The sequence below is a fragment of the Carettochelys insculpta genome, chromosome 8 (assembly GCF_033958435.1).
Source record: "Carettochelys insculpta isolate YL-2023 chromosome 8, ASM3395843v1, whole genome shotgun sequence".
Lineage (NCBI taxonomy): Eukaryota > Metazoa > Chordata > Testudines > Carettochelyidae > Carettochelys > Carettochelys insculpta.
Genome location: NC_134144.1, coordinates 3,727,670 through 3,751,503, shown reverse-complemented (window position 1 = coordinate 3,751,503; position 23,834 = coordinate 3,727,670). Strand labels below are relative to the sequence as shown.

The 23,834-nt window shown below is 40.7% G+C and overlaps 1 protein-coding gene across 6 annotated transcripts in view; it reads right to left on the bottom strand.

The window, feature by feature from the left end:
• The window catches only part of AGAP1 (ArfGAP with GTPase domain, ankyrin repeat and PH domain 1), a 507,914-nt gene that overhangs the window by 180,280 nt on the left and 303,800 nt on the right, over positions 1-23,834 (bottom strand). For all 6 annotated transcript variants that reach the window (XM_075000598.1, XM_075000599.1, XM_075000597.1 and 3 more), the window contains one exon: positions 12,307-12,411. In XM_075000598.1, coding sequence (XP_074856699.1) covers positions 12,307-12,411 — 105 coding nt within the window. The remainder of the gene's footprint in view (positions 1-12,306; positions 12,412-23,834) is intronic.

Here is a 23,834-nt window from a genome sequence, read left to right as displayed (position 1 = left end):
ACTGTAATTATTTCACTAAGGAAAAAAGACGTGCAAACAAAACAGAAGCCTCACAAGCACTAAATGAGAGATTGCACTATTGCTTTCTATGGACATTTTCAATGAACATGACAAAGACCTTTTCATTCTGTGCTATGTGTCCAACAATAATCCTGTACATTTCCTCCTAGAGGAAGAAAGGAAAGCACTGAGCTTCCTTCCCGTAGAATGTCAACTCCCCCCACCCCCTGCCGAGACCTACATCTAACCCCTTTAGAGCTGTACGCGAGGAATTAAAGCTGCAACTACAAAATAATCCCACACGTTCAGAAGAGCGACGTGTGGTTTGATCGGATTAGAGCAGATGAGGGTCTCGTTGTCATCTGGAATATGCTGTGTTAAAAAGATGACAGCAAGTCTGATTTTGATATGCAAATGTTACCAATATATCTCCCCTAGATGTTAGTTGTAGAAAATGCTGATCTGAGAAAAAAGGGGAAAAAACCCTTTAACAAGGCATGAGGATAATTCAAAGCCAAGTACTTTTAAACAGCACTTAACAAGTCCCTAGAGTCCACTCAACATCGGGCCACCCCAGAAGTGCCATCTTCTGCCCCTCAACAGCTTGAAAAACTAGTAATTGCAAATCCATTTGCATTTTTCTTCTCAAGTTCTCCATGTTCATCATTCAGCACCGTGAAAAAAACAAGCACCAGAGCAAAGGGAACCCTCCCCAAACGTGTCAATAACAAGATAACAGAGTGCCCAAGTTCCCCCACCCCCCGCCTCCCCTCTCCCCGCTCTCCTGCTCTTGCACCTTTGCCATCGCTTGTTTTTCACATTTCACTCCTAATTATGTTGCATCTATTGCCATACACTTAATTAGCTGCATTAATGTGATTTCTTTTCACATAGTCAAGCAATTAAGAGCTATGATTGAGTTTCATTCAATTAGCCTCAACAAACATGCTAATTGATGTCCCAGATGCAAATGAGGTGCAATGAGAGAAACCTGCTAGCAATCGAGAGTTGTATAACGGAGAAACACAGCTCTCAGTTGCTGACGGAAGCACAGCTTAACATGGCTACCACCTTCTGTGGAACTGCCTTTAGAGGCAGGGAGATAAGCCATTAGTGCCTCAGTGTACCAAACAGATCTCCACAGGGATACTGTACAGCACTGAATCAAATCAATGTTGTCTCCAATTCCCGAACCAGTGGCTGGTAGCAGCACAGTAAATGGGAAAATGCATGGCTCTTTATTAGAATTTAGTAGGTGTTACACATAGCATACACCATACATCCTCTGTATCTTAAAAATTGTTTAAAAAGTCTCTAACCTTCAAGCTTGTGAAATACTATACAGGTAATGGCCTACAGTTATTAGTAAGTGGCGACTCCATCTTAGTCAGCTGTGGGGAACAGTAGTACTTCAAGTTAAGCCTAGAACACATCAATCAATCAATAATCCCTAAAAATACACTCACTATATTGATTCTCATTGCTCTGCATCCTTAGGTAACACCTTTAGCAGTTTGCTCAAATATAGCACCACTGACTGTTAATTTGACTACTCAAGGCAAGTGACTATTATCTGTAAGACTAAATTAACTGCTAAAATATCAGGGATTGCCATCAAAACAACATATACTTGTGGAAGCTGCAAAATGTTATTTGATAACACCTCAAAATGAACTGTCCTTAGTGAAAAGACAGGCTATCCAATACAGCTTTCTTTTCGGGGGTGTGTGTGAAAACCCTTTAAATGGAAATAAAATTAATTTAAACAATGAAATTGATGGAAGCTTGTTTAGGTAAGCACACTGACTGACCAGAGAGAGAGTGATGACTGTTTTCTAAATAGGCCTTGTCTTGAGAATATTTAATACTGCTATTCAAGAATGTTCCTTACTGACTAGAACAAATAACTGCAATGAAAACATTACCCAACTGCTGGTATGCATTCATGTGGACTCCAGTTTTCTAATTCATGCTCACACACACTAAATTCAGTGAAGTCAGGTGTCCAGTTGTCATACATTAATTCCCTAAACAATTAGAATCCTCTTTTATAAAAGTAATCTAATAACTGTTATGAAGAATTCTTCAGTAGAACTATTCATGTCAATGGATTGCTCAATCTGATCTAGAGGGGGAAAAAATCTAACTTTAATTTTCAAAACTTAAAGGAACCACAAAAATGTCCTTCTATATCACACAACATTGGGCACAGTAGTTTTATTTCTTCTCTATACTACTTTCTGCACATAAGAATATGCTTTTATTTCAACTTTGCTTCCCCTAAGAAAAATCAGAACATAGCTCCACCAAGTTGAAGAATCTAGAATGCCACTTAAAACATGGACACACAGTTCATTTTAAAGGCAGAAATATAGGACCATGCCTATCTGGACTATACGCTCCTTGGCACAGGTACTTTATTTTTAATATGATTTAAGTGCAATACACATTAAATTGTGAATGAAATACAGATAAGTTACCAGAGTATCAGCTGCATTTCACCTTTTTAGATTCCAAACCTAATTTTTAATGCAAAAGCACTCTCCATGTGTTTGTCACTACATCATATTTAAACAGTTAACCCTGCCATTGATCAACACCTGCAAGCAATCACTTGGCTAAAATTCTAACTGTAGCTAGTGAAATGTTACCAACAAAATCCATGGGCTGAATTTTAGACACAAAATATAATAAACTTACTTCAACTTCAAAATCCACTATCCTCAAGGGCCTTAATTTGAAGGACATTAATCCTTGTGATTAACACCATTTGTGTAAAGTAGTAACAGAGAGAAAGCTGTGCTAGTCTATAGACTATCAAAACAAAAAAGCAGTCCAGTAGCACTTTAAAGACTAACAAAATAATTTATTAGATGATGAGCTTTCGTGGGACAGACCCACTTCTTCAGATCATAGCCATACCAGAACAGACTCAATATTTAAGGCACAGAGAACCAAAAATAGTAATCAAGGTTGACAAATCAGAATAATATTATCAAAGGGAGCAAATCAGAGACTAGAGGGGCAGAAGGAGTGTGGGGGGGGGGGGGGGTCAAGAATTAGATTAAGCCAAGTATGCAAAAGAGCCCCTATAATGACCTAGAGAATTTGCATCCCGGTTCAAACCACGTTAATGTGTCGAATCTGAATATAAGAGTTCAGCAGCTTCTTTTTCCAACTGTTGTGAAAATTTCTCTTCAGTAAGACGCAAACTTTCAGGTCATTAACAGAATGGCCCACTCCATTAAATTGTTGACTGACCGGTTTGTGAATCAGGAGTGTTTTTATGTCTGCGTTATGCCCATTAATTCTTTGTCTAAGAGAGTTTGAAGTCTGTCCGATATACAAAGCATCTGGGCATTGTTGGCACGTGATGGCATATATGATGTTAGCTGAGGAACATGAGAATACGCCTGTGATTCCGTGAATAACCTGGTCAGGTCCAGTGATGATATCTCCAGAATAGATATGTGTAAAGTAGGTGTAAAATACTACCATTCTGATTTATTTGCACAACGGCAACTATACAAAGAACAAGGAAGTAGAGTGTGAGCCTGAGCATTGCAAACACAATGAGACCTTTAAAAGGGCATGATATTATTAAGTAGGTAGCTACAGATCTTGGGAGCCTAAGCAGGGGAGTTCTGCACTGTTTTGTGAGACATAAAAAAAAGAGTGACTCAGACTCTTGCTGCTAGAGCAGACCAGCGCTGGGGGATGCTGTATCTTGTATTGTTCCTGCTGGACAATTTGGACCTAAAATGAGATGTTTGCTATTCCAGTCTGGTGATCCTTGCATATAAAACTATATATACACAAGCTCTTTCCTTGTGAGGCCTCAGTGTGGGGAATACTCAGGACTCTCTTTGGTTGTGCTTAAATGGACTACTGTGGATAGGAGACCTTACTTGTCTCTTATGCGGAGATGTTTGTGAGGCTCACTCCAATAAGGCTGGGATACCTCTCTGTGATCCGCAGGTTAAAAACGCTGCAGAAGTATTAAAACAGGTAGCCTGTGTTTGTAACTCAGAATAGCGTTTTGGAGAGAAGGAGCTAAGATAAAACTGGTATATTTTAAAGAACAATACAGATTTACGGAGCCAGGAATGGTAACCTGCAAAGCTATTGTTCATCATCATCAGCAACTGCTTTGTCAGAAGCAGGCGCGAGAGGCGGCCTGGTAAATGCTGAAGCCGTACGTTTGTGTGTACACGGCAGTCAGACATTTTTATTGCAAAATGCCGTCTGGAAAAGATGCAAAACAAAATTGCTAAACTGCGGAGGAAAAAAATAAGGGGGAAAAACAAAAGGCCCCCTTCCCCTTGCTTATTGAGTTCAAAGGCATAACATGCAGCACCCTGCAGCAAATGGGAAGCTACACTAATTTTAAAGCCATAAAATGCTATAAAGTGCCCTGCGGGGCAGGACTACACTGAAGCTAGTTGCACCTAAATAAGACATGGTTCATTTACTTCACAGCTTAGCCTAATGTAATCATCAGCGGATTTCTAGCCTAGAGTTGTAACAGGCAAATAGCCGATACTGCGGAGGCGACACTCCCAGCCATAGAGGGGCTTCAGCTAGATTGCTGTTGATTAGAAAATTTTTCAGTTTTGACAAGCACTTAATGAACATAAATCGCACCTTGATTGGTTTCCATTTGGGGCCACAGGCACACCTGAGAAGAAAAAACAATCTGCAACTCCACTTCCCCGCTCTTTGCAGAGATCTCAGCAACAAAGCTACTTTCCTGTTTTAAGCCCCATAAGAAAATATTTATCACGAGTCCATGCAAGCAGCAGTGAAATAATGTTTTCCTTGAATGCCTTCCTATACAGAGAGATGCACAATACGTCCCTTAACATCTTAAAGAATTGTAGTCTCTTAAAAGGCACAGCCCAGGCACCACTCCAGAAAACAACACTGGGTAACAATTAGTCATTTTAGAATGCGTCAGTCCGTCCTGAGAACACCCTGATCAAGCTAAAGCCGCTTCTGGAGCTTGGTAACAAGGTCATCTGGTTGCTTTACTGTTAACATTGGGAACTGAGATCATGAAGTTAAAGTAATAGATTCACTGGATCTTGGCTGCATTAATCAGATAAACTGGTTCCTGGAAGAAGGGGACTGGAAAGTCTGTCAATGTATAAAACCAGATCTCAAACATATGGAATACAGGTTGCACCTCCCTTGTCCAGCACTATCAGGACCTGACTGGTTCCACATGAGAGAATTTGCCAGACCAGGGGAGGTCCCCTACCACCAACTTCCAGGCACCTTGCTTTGGCTCCTCCCACTCTGCTGGACTCCTTGCCAAGTTGCCCTTGGTGTTCTGGTTCTGGCATCTTACCCAGAGCTGCCAGTCTGACCTCGCACTATCCCAGGGGGTTGCCCCTCCTACCCTTAGGCACCTGTGCTCTCTGTGGAAGGAGCATCTGTGGTCCTGCTGGAGGAGGGATGTTGCCATGCCAGAGAGTGCCAAATTTTGGAGGTGAAACCTGAATTTAATTTTTCATAATTTGCAATTTTCTTTGAAATCTCAGCAGGTCATTCTGTCTTTGCCCCTCACTCCCTCCTGCTCTCACTAGATTACTAAATCTTACATCTGTTCCTGTTATGTAAACATTGGATCATAATTTGTCTATCACAAATTACTTATGGAACATTTATATCTATAATGGTTAGCTATTGCTATTTAAATTGAAACTTGTTCAAGTAACCCACACTTTTAGACTTTTTTTTTCGACAATGAGCTTCAGTTTTTGCTGATCTCAATTACACATTATGCATTTTGCATTGTTCAGCAAGTAGTAGTTCCACGTGTCCTGCAGTACAGTACACTAATTACATGTGATAGATCTTATGTCATATGCTCAGAAACAAAGGGATTCCAAGCTAAATATGCTTTATATATTCACAGGTCACTTAATGCACAAACAAGGAGAATTTCTACCCGGTCATGAGACTAGTTATATGGAAACAGAAGGAATAATCAGTCTTCATTACCTTAGGTACAGGTTGCCTTTAAGTGGGAGTCTTTTATGGTACAGCTTACTGACCATTATACAGGATGCTGAGAACTCCACATTTCATTATGCCCATGACTTGCCATGATTTTTCACTTGGCACAGCTGGTACAGTGATGATTTCATTGAGGGCTAAGCTCTGAAGGGACACTGTTAAGGCCATTAGGACTTAAAATATACTTAGCTTGACAATTTTCCCACATTGTAAGACTTACCTTAAGGATGGCAGCTGCAGTTTTAGTTGTTTTTATACCCCAGGCCCCACCCCCAACTAATCCTTCCTACAGCACAATCTCAAGAAAACCAAGCAGCCTCTCTCCCAGCAAACAACAAATTACATGGGAGATCTCCCCTCTAGCGCTCTTCCAGTCCCTTTGTTTCCTATACAGGGGCACAGTCTATCCCACACAATATCCCACATTAACATGGCAGAAGTGGGACAAGAAGCAAAGCCTCTAATTACCATTGTTTCTGTAGAGGTTACCATTAGCTTCTAGAAAAATAACAGGAGCAATGAATCAAAGTATGACAGAATTAAGAAACATAGCCCAGAGAAATTTTAACAAATGACATCACAAAGCAGTGCTCTATTCTGGGCAAGGTGTTAGGAGATAAGCTATTAACTGGCCCACAGTTATGCTGAAGATGTATGGTATCAACCAATGTTACCTGTAATTTTTGACATGAATGTGTGGAATAAATTTTGTTATGTGCACCCAGGCATATGCAGACATGCATCATCATAGAAACACAGGCTGCTGGCTGTGAGAGTCTGTGGGCAGTCTGCTAAATGGTTGGGCAGTATCTGAATCTCTCCTCAGAAGCCTCAACTTACAGGGAACATTGGTGTCAACCCCTCAAAGACGCAAAGCCAAGATTAGACAATGTCGCATATCTTCCATACCTTTCTGTTCGTCCACTTTGTCCGGCATTTCATAAATATTAACGGGAAAAAATAACTAACGCCAATTTGAGCATTGATAATTTTGTCACACACATTTCCCCTCCTTACCCCTAAAATCACCCTATGGACTTCCCTTTCCCAGGGTCAGCCCTGACTGCAAAAACTTTCCAAGGGAACACCTGCATCTTATTTGAAACACAGCAGTATGGAGTTATAAACAAAAGGCATCTTTGGGTCCACTCACAGACCTATTCCACAAGACTGGATTTTATGATTTCTTCTGCCCTTCTGAGAAAGGCATTCAAGTAATTTCAGACTTTACAAATACCTTGAGTTGTCTTTTCATTGGAAACAAACTATTCTGTATTGACTATGATCACCAGAGAGCCTGTGGGTGTTTGTTAATCCAACATCAGGACAGCGAACCAGGTCAAGGGCAAACATTTTTCAGAGCAAGACAAGAATCATATGTATCTGCACAAAGTCATTAATATACTCAGTTGTTCAATACAGCATTTAAATACCTCAATAGGCCAACTGCAAGAACCCAGTGTCACCTACAAAATTTATTTGTTATGTCCAGCACAGAGACTGTCTGGTTCACCCAGTGTCCATGGCAGAGACGGCCTCCCTACCTCAAGAAAATTCTCATTAGCAGTAACATGTCATATCCTGGAAACTAACTCAAGAACCCATCCCTGCAACAAACCCCCTTGCCAACTCTATCCACACAGCTATACAAGCAACACCATCAGAGCACCTAACCACACAAGCCACTCACCATCCGGGGCTCATATGCCGGCACATCCACTAATGTGGTATATGCCATTCAGGGATATAAAATCCCATTTAATTGGTTAACTGGTTAAATGGTAGGCTCAACTACTGGTTAACCGGTTAAAAGGGGGAAAGCTAGGGAGGCCGTTCTAGCCAAGCTGGGCTGGAGCAAGCTCCCAGCCACCCCACTCCTGTGGCATGCTGGGGACCCTGGTTACTCCAGCCTAGCTGGAGTGTCTCTGCCCCTGTTGGGGATGGGAAAAATCCAGCATTGCTGGAGCAGTTCCAGTGGTCCCCAGCATGATGTGGGTGGGGACACTCCAGCCTGACTGGAGCAGCCGCAGACCGGCTTGAGCAGACTTTGGCCCCACCCCTTGGCTGCTACAGATGTGGGGAGTGCTGTGGCCATTGAAGTATTCCACACACACACTTGTGGCCGCCCTTACCAGTTAACTGTAACTGGTAAAGGTAAACCTCTTGTGTTGAGGATGAGGCTTATCGGTTAACCATTAACATCCCTAATGTCATCATGTGCCAGCAGTGCCCCTCTGCCACATACACTGCACAAACCAGACAATCTCTGCACCAAAGGGTGAATGTAATCAGGACATAAGGAACTGGAATATAGATATACCTGTAGGGGAACACTTTCTCCTCCCTGGACATTCAATAATCAATTTAAAAGTAGCCGTTCTTCTACAAAAGAATTTTACCACAAGATTACAGAGGGAGAGATCTGAATTGGAATTCACTTGCAGATTTGACATGATTAACCTTGGCCTGAACAGAGAGCTTAACTATCTTATGCCATAACCTGGATTCTGTTTTTCTACTCCATTCATCAGAGGAAGTCGGTTTAACCACAAAAGCTCAAGCCCTACTAAATTTGTTGCTAAGATGACACAGGATTGCTTGTTATTTGTGAAGCTACAGACTAGCACGGTTACCCTTCTGAGACTGTTTCTGTGTATGATGGAATGAGGTCACTTCCCCTTCAGCTAGCACTGTTCATAAGAAAAAGGATTTCCAGAGTTCTGAACACCACCTAGTGATTTCCTAGGCCAAACTCATTCAGATGAATCTCATCTGGATACAATATAACATTTTTAAGTAAGTCCTGCAATACCCACTTACCTTTGTGAAGGTCATTTGAACAGGGTCTAGCCCAAATGGGAGAGAGATGAAATAGAAGCATTCCTCTTCTTCCTCAGAACATTACAATAAAACACCCCGCTTTCCCATAGGGCTTATCATCTGTAGATCGCAAAGCGCTTTAGAAAGGAGGAAGGTATCAGCACCCCCATTTTACAGAAGGGGAAATGGAAACAGAGAGAACAGATGATTTGCAATAGGTCACCAATGGCTAAGCCAGGAACAGAGCACGTCACATCTCCACAGTCCCAGTCCAGTGCACTGACTCTATATAATGCTGCTACACTGTATATAGTCAAACAATTCTCTTGGCTATGTATCCAAGACACGTAAGTGCTAGATGGCCAGTAGGGCTATATAAGGATAGTAAAAGCATTTTCCTTCTAATTCTTGGTTGTTGTGTAATAGTAAGAGTAAAGCTACATGAACTTTTCCCTAGAAGACAATTATTAAATGGTTTCAGTTTCCCCACAGACCTCACAAGGAGGAGGAAGCCCATCCTTCACCAAGATGTTGGAACTTCCCACCTTTTGTAAGGTGGAAGATACAAGCTGCGTCTTGAAATACCAGACAATTCTGAGCTTTGATGAAAGGCACTTTCCATAGAACTAGGATAATGATGCCACGTGTTTGCAAAATCCTCCCTTCCCTGAAATCTACCAAAGGTCTGTGTATGGATATAAAACACAAATACAGAAACAAACCGACTCCAATACAAAACTAATACCACTTCAGGAAAAAATTACATGTTCATTTCCCTTTTTGGAACTGGAGAAGCAAACAAGAAAGTGGATCCAGGGCAGAACATTTTACACTGAGGACAACTACAGCTAAGGCTGTGTCATTTGCTGACCTGTGGCATTCTGGCAAAAAAAAAAAAAAAAATCTTAAAAGGTAGATAGGTGTCAAAACAGGTATTCCTCAGAATGACACTCAGATAAAGAGGTTTCAAACACAAACTTGTCCTTCACTACTAAAATAGCACTATCTAGCAAGTATCCTCAAGAACATACACAAGGAGCCCTGATGCATGCCACTATGCCATTAGGAACCAAGAGATGCCTAGACAAACTCTCATGGGTCCCTTTGTGAAGGCAAGACAGACATGTGAGATGAATAGGTAGACAAGGTGAACTGTGAAACCTACAGGTCAAAATTCTCTCTCATTATCCCCTCCATTTTTATATCAAGGTAATCCCTTAGGCACACTAAGGGAAGGGAAGGTTTAAGGTTCTTGAGAAAAACTGGCAGCAACAAATTCTGAAAATGTAGGTTGCTTATGTAAATATTTCTACCTCTTTAAGAAAATGCAGTGACCTGGGAACAGCGTCAAGCAGACACTAGAAACTGAAGTTATTTATTTGGCCAGCTAAATATAGCTTGAGCTTCCCCATGCTGCCCTGCCACTGTCTTTCAGCTCTTCAGGAGGCACCAACTCTAAGAATTCAGATTTCATTTCACTTTCCATGCCCCTGTGTTATTTTGTTTTTCTGTCTAGACTGTCTCCAAGGGCCCCAGTTTTGATACCAACTTGTGTAACAGACTTTTTGGTTGGAAAAGGTCCAGGACCACTGAATCATTTTTCATAGGCTGCTGAACGTATTGGATAGTAAGAACTTGTGATCATCATGATCTTTGACCTGGTATGACACAATGTTGCCAAACACATCAAAGCTTAAAGACTAGATTAAGCGCTTAATGAGTTCTGCCTCTGCAACTTCAGCATCAACCTGAAATGCAATAGAGAGGAATTGAAACTGCCTTTTTATTTATTTCTCCTCCATACACCTTGTCTATCCCACTATTCCTGAAAGGGCTGCCAAGTGCTACACATTAGGGAACCACAACTTCAGAGCTTTGAAGAAGAGGTGATTCACCCTATTGCAGTAAACAACGTTCTTCGGGGCGTGCCCCATTTTATGTATTGTGGCAGCCCTGCTTGGACAGTTTTTGTAGTACTGCTCATATGGGTCACACATGCATAATACCTATTCTTGAGGCACCACTGATGCCTCTTCTAGCATTTGTGTGACGTATGCCCCATATTTCCTTCTGTACTGTAAAGATCTATTGGGAACTCTGAATAGAGGGGAAGCAGGTTGGTAGTGAAACATACACAGGGGAACATGTCTTGAAGAACCTCAGTTACTGCACAAGGTAAGTAACCTTCTCGTCTTCTTCAAGGAATATCCCTGTGGATGCTTCACTTCAGGTGACTAGAGGACAGTTTGTCCTTTAGAGGGTGGAAGGGGCTTTAAAGTTGGTTGGTTGATGGAGGATAACATTGCTAGTCTGAGCCACATACCTGATTCTGGACTTCGTGTAATTGCATAGTATTTTGCAAATGTGGATTGTACTCAGGAAGGACTGGACTGGCGGCCCCAATAGCTATTACATTCTAAAATGATGCCCAGCATGCTGATCTATGAACATCACAGTATTTCTGCAAATGATGCATCCCTTTAGAGAAAAAGATTTACGTTCTCTAATGCTTTAGAGTTCACAATTTAAATTTTCAAAGACAGATGAGACTGCTGGAATGCTAGATTTATAGATTTGATCGACCTTTGTGATTGTACAACACAAAAATATACATCCACTCCATCTCTGTTAATCTAGTTGAATTCAGAAACATAAGCTTAGATTGTGGTTTTAAGTCACAGATCATGCTGTACAATATGTTAAAGAGCCTGAGTATATTGAGATCCCACACTGCAGAAGTAGTTTTGGCTCCACCGCTTCAAAGGGAGACAGAATATTCTCCCCCTTCTTCCTACCCAATCAGTTTTGATTAATGGAACAGACCCTTCTCTGCTCTTTTCAGTTAGATAGTGCTCAAAGGAGTGCTAGTACTGAGCAGCAACCAAGTTTCCCCAGAATCATGATTGTGGCTGTGGACTGTGTTGGGAGGAAAGTGGCTAAAGGCAGGAGAGGTTCCTCATGCTTTCACCCCCTTCTTCAGCAAACAATGTAAAGATGGTGCAGTAGTGCCTTCAACATTTTAATAGAGTATGCATAAATTCCACAATTATTTAAAACCTAAAAGGTGCTAAAACATTTATTTTTAAAATGCAACCATCACTGTTACAGAGGAAACTGGCTTAGACTCATATTTAATGCATTCAGATCACCCTTCCCAAGTCAAAAAGTTTCATCTTAAAATTCTTGTACTTATTCATTCCTAAAAGCCTAGAAAAGCCCAAGAAAAATAAACTTCTCACATCTATTGAACAACTAGTAAAATGCATACAAGAAAGCTACCTAGATTGTACATGTAATCACACTATGGACTTTTAGCTCCATAGTGTGCCCAGAGGTTCATAGCTTCAGGGTTTTCTTTCCAGCAGAGACAGGATATTTTTGTCAAACCGTGTCCAGATGAGCCTGCTTACAGTATTTTATCTGTGGTCTGACACCTGCTGACTGCCGAGCATGTAGTATACTTACATGTAAACTGGGATGATAGGTCAGTACACCATTGTCACACAATGTAACATATTTCTTCTTCCACTCTTTATTCAATGACTTGCCACTTCGCTTTAGCAGCACACCCTGGTAGAGAGGAAGAGGGGGGGAAAGGAAGAGAAGAGAATTAAACATGCTCTTTTGCAAATGCATATCTATACAAAGGCAAGGGCAGAAAAGACTTATCACACTTTAACTAAAACTCTAGACCTGTGTGTCTCTGCAAGCTTCTCCATCTCTTCACTCGCACACAACCATAGAAAATTACAGTTGCAAGAGACCTCAGGAACTCATCTAGTCCAACACCCTGCTAGAAGCAGGACCACTCCCAACTATACCATCCCACCCAGGGCTTTGTCAAGGCAGGTTTTCAAACTCCCTAAGGCTGGAAAATTAATCACCTCCCCAGGCAACCCAGTCCAGTGCTTCACCACCCACCCCATGAAACAGTTCTTCCTAATATCCAATCTGGACCTCGACCCCACTGCAACTTGAGACCACTGCTTTCGTTCTGACTTCTGTCACCGAAAATAGCCTTACTCCATCCCCTCTGGAACACTACTTCATGTAGCTGAAGGCTGCTATCAAATTTACCCTCACTTATTTCTTCTGCAGACTAAATAAGCCCAGTTCCCACAGCCTTTGCTCATAAGACATATGTCCCAACACAGCTCCCTATCATTTCCACTGCACTCTGTCTGACTCTCTCCAATTTGTCCACATCCTTTCTGTGGGGGGGGTGGGGGAAAGGGGTATGGAGCCCAACACAGGACACAGTGCTCCAGATGTGTCCTCACCAGTGTTGAACAGAGGCGAATAATCACTTCCTCAAATCTGGTGGCAATGATCCTACTACAGGCTCAACGTCTCTAACATGACATCCTTTGGACTTGACCGGGGCTGGACAAGAGAATTTGCCAGGCCACAGGAGGTCATATTGTCTACCAGAATTGCCAACACTTCTATTGCTTACTGGGCTCTGAGAAGACATTTAGGGGTAAATTACAGCTAAATAAAAGGCACAGAACACTGACAGCTGGACACAAACTTTATGGGACCATGGGAAACATGGCCACGCCCATGATAAGGGGTCATCCCGCTAACTAAAATCATGCTGGATGAGTGTGTTCTGGATTAGAGAGGTTCAATCTGTAATGTAGCTCAACAAGCCATTAGCTTTCTTGGTAACAAGGGCACAGAGTCAACTCAGATTCAACTTCTTGTGTACTGTAATCCCCAGGTCCTTTTCTGAAGAATTGCCTCACACCCAGACAGTCCCCAGCCTGTAGCAGAGCATGAGATTCTTCTGTCCTATGTTCAGGATCCTGCATATCTGTTTGTTGAACCACATAAAATTTTGTTTGGCCCATTTCTCCAGTTTTTCTAGGTAACTATTCCTTCTCTCCAGTATATCTACTGATCCCCACAGCTTAATGTCATCTTCTGGTCCTAAAGGTGCAATCCATCCCATCATCTAGATAATTAATGAAGACGCTGAACAAAACTGGTTCTAGGTCCAACTTCTGGGGCACCCTGTTTGATACTAGCTGCCAAGTGGAAACTCTGTTTCTCTATTCTCTTTCTGCAAAAATATATTGATCGGTGGCTACCAGTAGCACCACCAACTAGTAGCTCTTCAACTCATTTTTAATAAAGGAAGTCAGATCAACAAAATATGACCCATATCAACATTTGTTCTGTCCACTCTGCCTACCACAAGAAGCTTTTCAACTGAATTATATCTCCCTCAGAATTAAATTTTTACAGTGGTGCTCAATCAAATGTATAGCCATAAAAATCAACTCTTGATCTTTGCTCAACTTAAGCACCTAGTACACTTGTGGGCACTATTAAATAAATGATAAATAATACATTTCTTTCTAAATGGATTTTCTATGCAACTATGGATTCTAGTGATTTTAGCGTGTGGCTCCTGGATTCATTTAAGTCAACTGCTATTTGTCGATAACTCTGTTTCTGAGCTCCATCACAGCATAGACAGGGAAATGCAGCAGTTAGCATTTGATTGTTTCTGCTTCAACATTCATTCCACTAATTTGTGCAGCTTTTTCCTCCCTTTTTCAAGTGATGGCACAGCACAGAAATTTTTCTAGCTACTTTTAATTCCACCAAGGGGAAGCACTACTAATGCAGGTGACAGTAGGAGAGAACCTTACAAGGAAATACAAGTAAAACAGGTTGTGGAAGGGAAATCTTTCATTAAGAGTTAAAACAACAAACACTATGAATATCACCACTTTAACAAGGGATTTAATCTAAACCAGTTCTCAGCTGAAATTTAGTGTTTTGTAAACCATAAATTATATTTTTGAAAATCATTACCATAGGTAGATTGCGTACAACTTCTATGCCATTTCAGTCTATCCTGAACTAAACGTGTAGCTAAGCACATTGAAAGGCATTAAATGAATTGCCACAGCATGCTAATCAATGCTATAAGACCAGATTTGTCCAGGAAATTCTGATACAAAACACAAATACAAGGCATTTCTTAATGAATTCTGCAGAGTATAATTTGGTTTAAACTGCTCTTACTCTGGCAAATATCGAACTTCTATTATCACACTCAAGTACCATCTTGAGGATCCACAATTAGGCCTGACCATTTTGTACTGAGAAGTATCTATTAATTCTTCATCTTCTATGGTGTCACGGGTGCTCAATAGTATGGACCAGTTCAAACCAAATTCCGGTGCTGGCATTTGTTATTTTAAAGCTCATCATAATTAGTAATTTGAACTAAAACATGTGCTGGTTTTACCTTATGCCTGAGTGTAACAAAAATGTTTCACTAAATAAAATTAAATATTGAAGACACAGTATTCAATATTAGCACACAGAAAATACAACAGAAAAAGAAGTTAAAATGTATAGTATTTACAATTACGATACTGTGTTTAATATTTCACACTGAGTAACCCTAAAAAGATATGGTGCATATTTACTTTAACAGCTTGCTTTATAAAATTATGTCATTCCAGACTGAATCCCAACAATACACGGGGACAGGGGGTCAGTCCTGTGCCAATGCTCAATTAGGACTGCTCCGTTGCTTCAAAAAACCATTTCCCTCCCCCAGATACGGACAGACAATCTTCATCTAAATCCCTCATGCCACAACCCAGATGGATTCAGAATATTTCTTTAGCAACCATGGAGATGGTTCCACAGGAGATTCCTGAGGTCATAACTGTCCTTTACTGGACATACTCCTTAAACAAAGGCCGCAACAGTGACCTTTCAGAATTCATACTAGCTAAGAAAGACATGGTACCCAAAAGCACACTTTACATTAGGTACAAATGTGTTCTAGTGACTTTTTGATAGTTTGGGGATCAGATTTCTCTTTGTGCTGTTGGATGAAACTTCCCAGGACTGGAGATCTCAAACTTGTGAAAATAGAACACTATTCTGAAGCTTCTTTCTTCATGATTCTGCAAGTTTGAGGTTTATATGCCAATTATTGTCTTCTCATGTAATAGCAGTTGTTCTCTTCTATTAAAAATTAAAGCTTACAGCTGCCTTTGACTTCTATGTTTTTCTATGAGAGGTGATATGTAATTTCACCTGTCCAGGTTTTTGTACTGCACCTAACTAAAACTGAATTCACCTAAAATAAAAAATTGCACTGTTATCACTGTGCTATACAGATTAAAAAAAAATCTTTCCCAAACTATTTTCTGAATGGTGCTTATATGTTTGTTTTAATACTGTGCTCCACATGGATAATTTTCTTCCTTTCCACTTCCTTCGAATTTTTCAAGAGGTGGAAATGCATTTTCACCCTTTCTGATGACCACTCAGTTACAGGTAAAACATGTTATTATTTTGGAAGTCCCTGTTCATGGCAATTATAAGCTCAATTAAGTGCTGGGTTGCTAATTTTGGTTGGATGTATTCCTGGAAGTTTCGTCACATGGGAATCTTTAATTCCTGGATGCTGTAAGACAATCCTGGAAGGCTGACAATCCCACAACTGGGATGATGTTAAAATGTCTAAAATGCACTTGGCTCTTGTACAAAGAAGGTTTTACTACTATGAATGGGAGGGTTAGGAAGTCCCATTTCATGGACCTGGATGAAGTCACCACTCTGCCAATCAAAATGCAAGCTGCATATTTCAAAAACAAGGTTGCCGCTGTATTTTTATATATAATAATGTCTACTAAACATAATGCACAATTAACAGGGAGGAACAAGATGTATCAATTGTTTGTCACTCTATGTTTTTAAAAATAAGCAGATTTTACAATATATTTACTTAATCTGTTATAGCAAGTGAAATCCTAAAGTTAGAATTACATATTTCAAAATTTAAACCATATAGCATAGAAAAGAACCACAACCTAACCCAGAAAAAAATTTAACACACAAAAATGTAATGTAAAACTATTTGAACTGGTAAGTATCACAAAATCCAGGAAACAGAGTGAAAACTGAAACTGCCATTGGATCAAACCCTTTAAAGCCTTAGCTCTGTGACTTGGCAGTATATAAATGGCTTTTTAAGGGAGGATGACAAACTACAGGAAGATTTTGGCATTCTGATGTCTTCCTGGTGGATATATGATTCCTCTCAATAGCACTCAAAAAACAGCAGAACAATTAATAGAGCTTCATTTAAGGAAGAAAAGTGAATCTCCATCTCTACTCCAGATCAGAACATTCCCAAAGTCTGAGGTAGAAGAGATCTGGGGATCCAGCTCAGACTCACATCTAGTACAGCTGTAATAACTTCAGAAGTAATTCGTATCACCATATTATATGCAGTATTCTCTTCTTCAAGTATAGTGAGTTCCAGGGCACAATTACCCTCTGGGAAAAGCTAAATTGTAAAGATTTTAATAGTCAGTGTACACACAAAGTAAGTTAATTAAAACACAAGGTTAATATCCCCACAAAATACAGGATTCTCAACATTAAAAACAGCAGTTGAAAATAACAGATTTAATCTCATCACTGACACCTAGCCGTTGTTAAGGAGAATTTGGCTTTACTGAGAAAGGGCTTGTTCTCTTCCTGTCCAACCTTTTCAGCCTGCGGGTTAGCAGTATGTGCTGTTTTTGAAAGATCAAGGGGATGTAATTAATACTTTGGGGAAGATTTTCTCTCGTTTTCCCTGTTTTAATCTATTCACACGTTTCAAGTGGTACATCAGGGGTGGAAACAACCCATAATTCCCCTGTAAGCAATTGGCACAGCACATACAGCAACAATACCTACTCCTTCCTCCCTCAGTCCAGGGGGGAAAGGCATTCAGTGGGCCAGGAGGGAGAGTGGTTGTAGCATTGCTTATACACAGTCCTCTGGAGATCTGAGTTAGACAGCACAATCTGAAATAATTCTAAAGTTTATTTAAGTCTACGCTATACCAGACAACTGGGGAACTGATTTTCAGCTTCTCCTCTGTCCCCAAGGCTGTTGTACGTGGTTGAGTGGCAGAAGCCATCTTTTGCTAACCATTCCTTTCCTCTCAGACAGACCCTGTTGAGTTCCTGGGCTCTCTTGGTGCTCTCTCAGCCAGGAGGAAAGCAGGCAACCGTGCAGCTAGTGAGTATTCTTCCCTCTCTGCAGGCACGCATCAGTGGGAATGCGCTCAGCTGCAGAAGATATAAATCTCCAATATGTGACCTAGCAAGCCTCTATACAAATCCATGGTACGCCTGCATCTCGAATATTGTGTATAGATGTGGTCACCTCATCTCACAAAAAGATACGTTGGCATTGGAAAAGCTTCAGAAAAGGGTAATAAAAATTATTAGAGGTTTGTAAAGGGTGCCATATGAAGAGGGATTAAAAAGACTGGGACTTTTCATCTTAGAAAAGAGGAGACTAAGGAGGGATACAAGAGAGGTCAATAGAATCATGACTGGTGTGGAAAAAGTAAATAAGGAAAAGTTATTTATTTGTTTCTATAACGTAAGAACTCAAAATCATCAAATGAAATTAAAGGAGAGGTTTAAAACTAACAAAGAAGTTTTTCTTCATACAGTGCATGGCAGGCCTGTGGAACTCTCTGCCAGAGGACGTTGTGAAGACCAAGACCTTAACAGGGTCACAAAAAAGAACTAGACAAATTCATGGAGGATAGGTCCATCAGTGGTTATTAGCCAGGATGTGTGGGAATGGTGTCTCTAGCCTCTGTCTATCAGATGCTGGAAATGGAGGACAGAAGAGGAACCATTTGATGGCTACCTGTTCTGTTCACTCTCTCTGGGTATCTGACACTGGCCATTATTGGACGACAGGATAATGGGCTAGACTGGTCTGGCCCAGTATGGTTGGTCTTATGTTCTTAAGAGAAGGGTCAGAGTAACTGCTCAAAGTGTTCCTGAGGGTGTGACAAAATGGGGATAAAAACGCACAGCTGGCCTGGGTCAGCAGACTCGCTCTGGTGGGGTACAAGCTTGCGTGCTGAAAAATGTCTGTATAAATGTTTGGGCTTGACCTGGAGGGTCCCAGGTCTCAGGCTCCAGCCTGAACCTGAACATTTAACACTGCAATGTTTAGCACCGTAGTCCAAGCCCTGTAAGTCCGAATCAGCTGATCCAGGCCAGCTGTGGGCTATTTATCCCCATGAGGGCCTATCTTGAGATAGCAGGAGACCCCTAATTGCTCCCCATAGTGCCAGGGCTGATTCAGACCATTCAGGTTAAAAGTGACAGGCTGATATACAAGAAAAACATCTCTGTTCTTAATATATACATAAAACTACTATTTTTTCTTAACTCAGTTGTCGTCAAGAGCCACATTTAGAATCTTGAGTCAGGGACTGTATACCTCTGCTGCAGCCCCCATGCAAGTGCATGTTAGACAGTAGATATTGGAAGGAGGAGAGAGACTACATTATACCTCCCCTTCATCATCTCCTCTAATGCAGTGTTTCTCAATGGCCAGCCTGTGGACCAGCACCAGTCCCCGAGATCTCCTTGACCTCATTTTCCACATCAGAGCAAGACATAAAAAAAATTATTTTCATTTCTTCCATACTCCTCAGATGCATAACAGAAGTGGTTCCCCCTTGCAGAGAGGCAAAAAAGAGACTGGATGAATCGCTTCCATTCGCTCTTTGCTATGAAATGTCTAGAAACATCAGGCAGGAAAACAATGGGAAAAATGGAAGGGAGGTATTTTAATTGTTGAATACAGGGGATATCTGCCCAGGAAATCAGAGACTAAGCAGGGGAAGCAGGAGCATGTATACAAACCTACCTCCTGCTCCACTGAGTTAAAAGCACTGTTCAAAATTAACATTATGTTGATCAAAAGGCAATCATATGCAGTCATAATTTTAACAAAATATTTGATCAAGCAAAAGCGGTAACATATCTGTCTTTCTAACATAAGAGAGCCGCCGACTTTTGCAACCCTGGGGAACAGCCTTGAGAAATGTTCCTTGCCTATGAGTTAAAAACAGTTTTAAATGTACATAAGCATACACTAGATCTGAAATATAGATACAGTATATAAAGAAAGACACTTAATTTTTTGAAAAAATCCTTCAGCTCACTTCACTTTCAAGTGGTGCTTACCACTAAATCTACCTGTGTTCATGCAGTTCATTGTAAGCCATGTTTCATCTCAGGCCATTCAATTAAGGGGCACACCTTATTCTAAACAAATAACAATTTCCACCCCAAAATCTCTCCAAGAGAGATCTTCCTGTTCATTAAAAAAGTCTGTTCCAAAAACCCTCATTGACCAGATACTATCATTTGATCTGAAAAATGATCTACATAAATCAGTTCTGTACTTTATCTTCCTAATTTTAACAGTACAGTTAAGGCATGGATGACCCAAGCTTCAAGACTCAATACTCCCAAGATTTTAACACCTACAATTTGCTCACAAACTATGAAAAGAATTTAACACTTCAAATTAAATTTTATCACCTTCCCCAAAAACTGTAGTTGTGGATTTAATAGTGGACTACTTCGTATCTACATTATTTAATGCCAGATCATTTTTGTGTGGTTTTAATGAGCTACAATATTTTGATTTGAACACAGACAACTTCATTGCTTAGTTTTTGCTCAGGAAATTCTCTGATTGTGCAGAAAACAGGGGAACTGTCTGTGTTGCAATCTCTTTATTAGTAATGTCTATTCTGCATCTAGTCCCAGGAGGTCATTGCAAGCCAAAAGCAATGTTAAGTGTACAAGCTTTAAATAACTTACAAAGTTAATGTAATGAATGTAAGTGTTATCTGAAATCTATCACTCAGTGGCTTGCTGTAGCCCCAAGCTGTGATAAAACACTGCTCATAAATTTATATTAAAACTCCGTTCAGTAGCAATTATTTACCAACAAAGATTTATTGATTGCATTTGCTGTTAGAGATCGAGGCCCTAACGGCGCCAATCAGCTGGTGTTGTTGAGCTTCAAGGCACTGAGAGATGCTACGGACCACTGTCAGGTTTGGCATCCTGATCATTACAGCAACACTAGGAACAGTTAATGACAAGACTCCCATGTGGAATCGATTGCACATAAGGTGGTGGGCTGAAGCTCTATTATTCCTCCAGCTCAGTATGAATATCTAGTTTACAATTAAATCTAGAAATTATGAATCCTTCGCCATGGGCAACAATCCTTACCTGCTTAAGCAGTTTTAAATGAAAGTGACTGAAGAAACCACCATGAATTTGTTTTAGGTTAATGTTTGAAGTTAATGTTTGAAGTTCTATATGTACTATACACTAACTCTCCAGTTCTTCCACTTTTCATTCTTACATGAAGAAACCATTTTAAAAACTGTAGTTTTTTCAAAAAATGTTTAAGGTTGCCTTTGTATGTTTGTTTTACAGAAACCCAAACTGTTCCTTTTGGGTATGGAGGCAGGCAGAGGCAGACCCACTCATTTTCAGTCTTCCAGGGTTCAATTTCACACATCTGTTAGGAATGTGCAAAACTGAACTATCAGCAGTTGGCAGTCTGTCCCTGTGTCACACGGAGTAAGGGAGGTCAGTGGAAAAGTTTCTGTCATTGACCTTCCTCTGAGGATGACCAGAGAAGCCGATTTCAGATAAGTCGATTCTAGCTACACAATTGCCATAGCTAGAATTGTGTATCTGAAATAGACTTATTTAGTGTAGACTGGCCTTAGTGAGGCTGACAGGTCTAAAATTAACATACCCGCAAAAATACATCACATTTTTTGGTTACACATGAAAACAAAGGTGCTAGTCTTACTATACTTTTCAGCTGATCTCTGATACAGCATGTTTTTAAATAAAGAGAACTTTCAGAAATCATTGATTTTTTCTTACAGTGGTGTACTGAAATCAAGGGGAGAAATCCCGACCACACTGTAGTCAGTGGCAAAACTCACACTGGCTTCTGGGGAGTTGGATTTCACCCCAGGTGTGTGTGTCTTGGGAAGAGTGTTTTTTAAATATGTATATTTCCGTTTTAATTTTGTTCTGAAAGAATGAAACACAACCTTTCACTTCATCATGAATTCTTAATTTCCCAAAGAACTTCCCAGTTTGTCAGTAGCTATTGCAGTTAGCAGGTAACAGTGCTATGAACTCCTATGCCCATGTAATCTGCACATTATTTAGAAAGAAAACCACACTTGTTTAAAAAAATCCCAAGTCAGATCAGTCACCATGCCAACAATTTTCAGAGAGAAGTTCACGAACATCTGCTATATATGAATTTTGGTCAATAAAGCATACAACTACCTTCTGAATCCATTAGTGCTGTAAACACAGTCTGACAAACTCTGCAGTTCCCACAATAGATCACATAAGATGGCCTGTGAAGTCCTGTGATCTCTTATACTAGCGGTAGTGCAAACGCCTGTTCTTTCCAACTCAGCAAGAGATAATGTCTTAAGCTATAATTCTTGCTCTCAGAAGCTCTAATGATAATAGATCTCCATTTCTCCACAGGCTTCCAGCTTGCTACTGGCAGCAACTACCGCTCTATAGATATTAAACCAGCTCATCAGCAAGCACTGTGTGTGCACCTCCTAAGGTGATGGTTGTGGCCCCTACTAGCTCTTTTTCAAGTGTCAGATCAGCTGAGGAAAAAGGTGAAAAATGTTCAAATGTATCCCAGACTTAGAGGGGGAAAAAAGTTGTGCATAGAGATCTCATCACTGCAATCTATAGTGCTATGTGCCAGGTACCTGCTATGTACAATGATGACAAGGAAGCGTCTTTCTATACTCCAGAATTTTAAAATAATTAAATTCTTTCCTAGAAGCTGATACACTATTAGTGTGGAATTTGGAGCACTATCCAAGAAGCAGCCACAGAGCAGGGAAACAAAACAAGCTTCCAAGGAACAGAATGGTGTGGTTGCCAGTGCTATAACAATTAATGAAAATGGAGAGAGGCAAAATGAGAAAAAAATGAATTAGAGCACAGGCCTTGCCTGAAGAGAATGGGGAAGTTGGGGTGGGTTCTCAACTCAGAATTTGTGTAACACTATAAATGTACACTTATACTATGCCTACACCATGGACCTTGCAGAAACACAATTATACCATTACAGCTTTGTGGCTGTAAGGCCTCCTGGGCAACCACTCTATGCCAGTGGGAAAGAGCTCTCCTGCTGGTCTAACTAAATTGCTTACAATGAATGGTGGCAGTATGTCAGCAGTAGAGCATCTCCCACTGGCACAGCACGGTCCATTCTGGTGCTTTTGTTGTCTGGGGGTGTGGCTTTTCTCCAGAAATAATTTCTTCCACTGAAATGAAAACACTTGAGCTCAGAGAAATAAAGTGGTTCACGGGAGGCTTCGTCATAGTTGAAAGAACAGCATTAAGCTCCAAGGACTGATGATAGTTTTTTTAAAGCAATAAGAGCCCAGGGACTCTGATAATTATGGGTCTGAACAGAAGATGGCCTACCTATACCATGTTATGAAAAGTCACACCAAGGAATGAACTAGGGAGTTCATGTGTTGGTTAGTGGAAGCTGACCTTTTACAACAGTACCTCTTACAGTAACTATTCAGTTGGAGACTTGAAATGATCCACTACAGGCCCATTAAACACCACCACACAATATGTCCCATTTATAAAGTGACAGATCTTGGTTCCAGGATCTACACCTCAGACACATTCAAGTGCAGGGGAACAGACAAACCATCTTCCACTGCTTCCAATCACAGGACTGGCCCCAAGTAACTTAGAGCCAGTCTTATCAGCTGGTAATAGCCCAACAGTGGACCATCAAGCATCATTCAATTTCTTTTGCATCAGGTCCCACAGCCCCCAAATGTCACTTCCTCTGGCAGGACCACAACAAATAAGTAGGAGTGGCTATGGCATTTTATGCTATCCAAGGATTCCATCATGAAATGAGAGTGACTGAAGATGAAAATCTGGCCTAAATCCAGGCCTGTAATGAGTAATAAAGTTCATGGAACATTCTTCTTTTGGTGAGGACCGTTGCTATCAGAGACGATGTTGAAAATGGATATGAGAGGTCTCAGAGAATTCCTCAAGGAGGACATTAGGTAAACCCAAAATTTG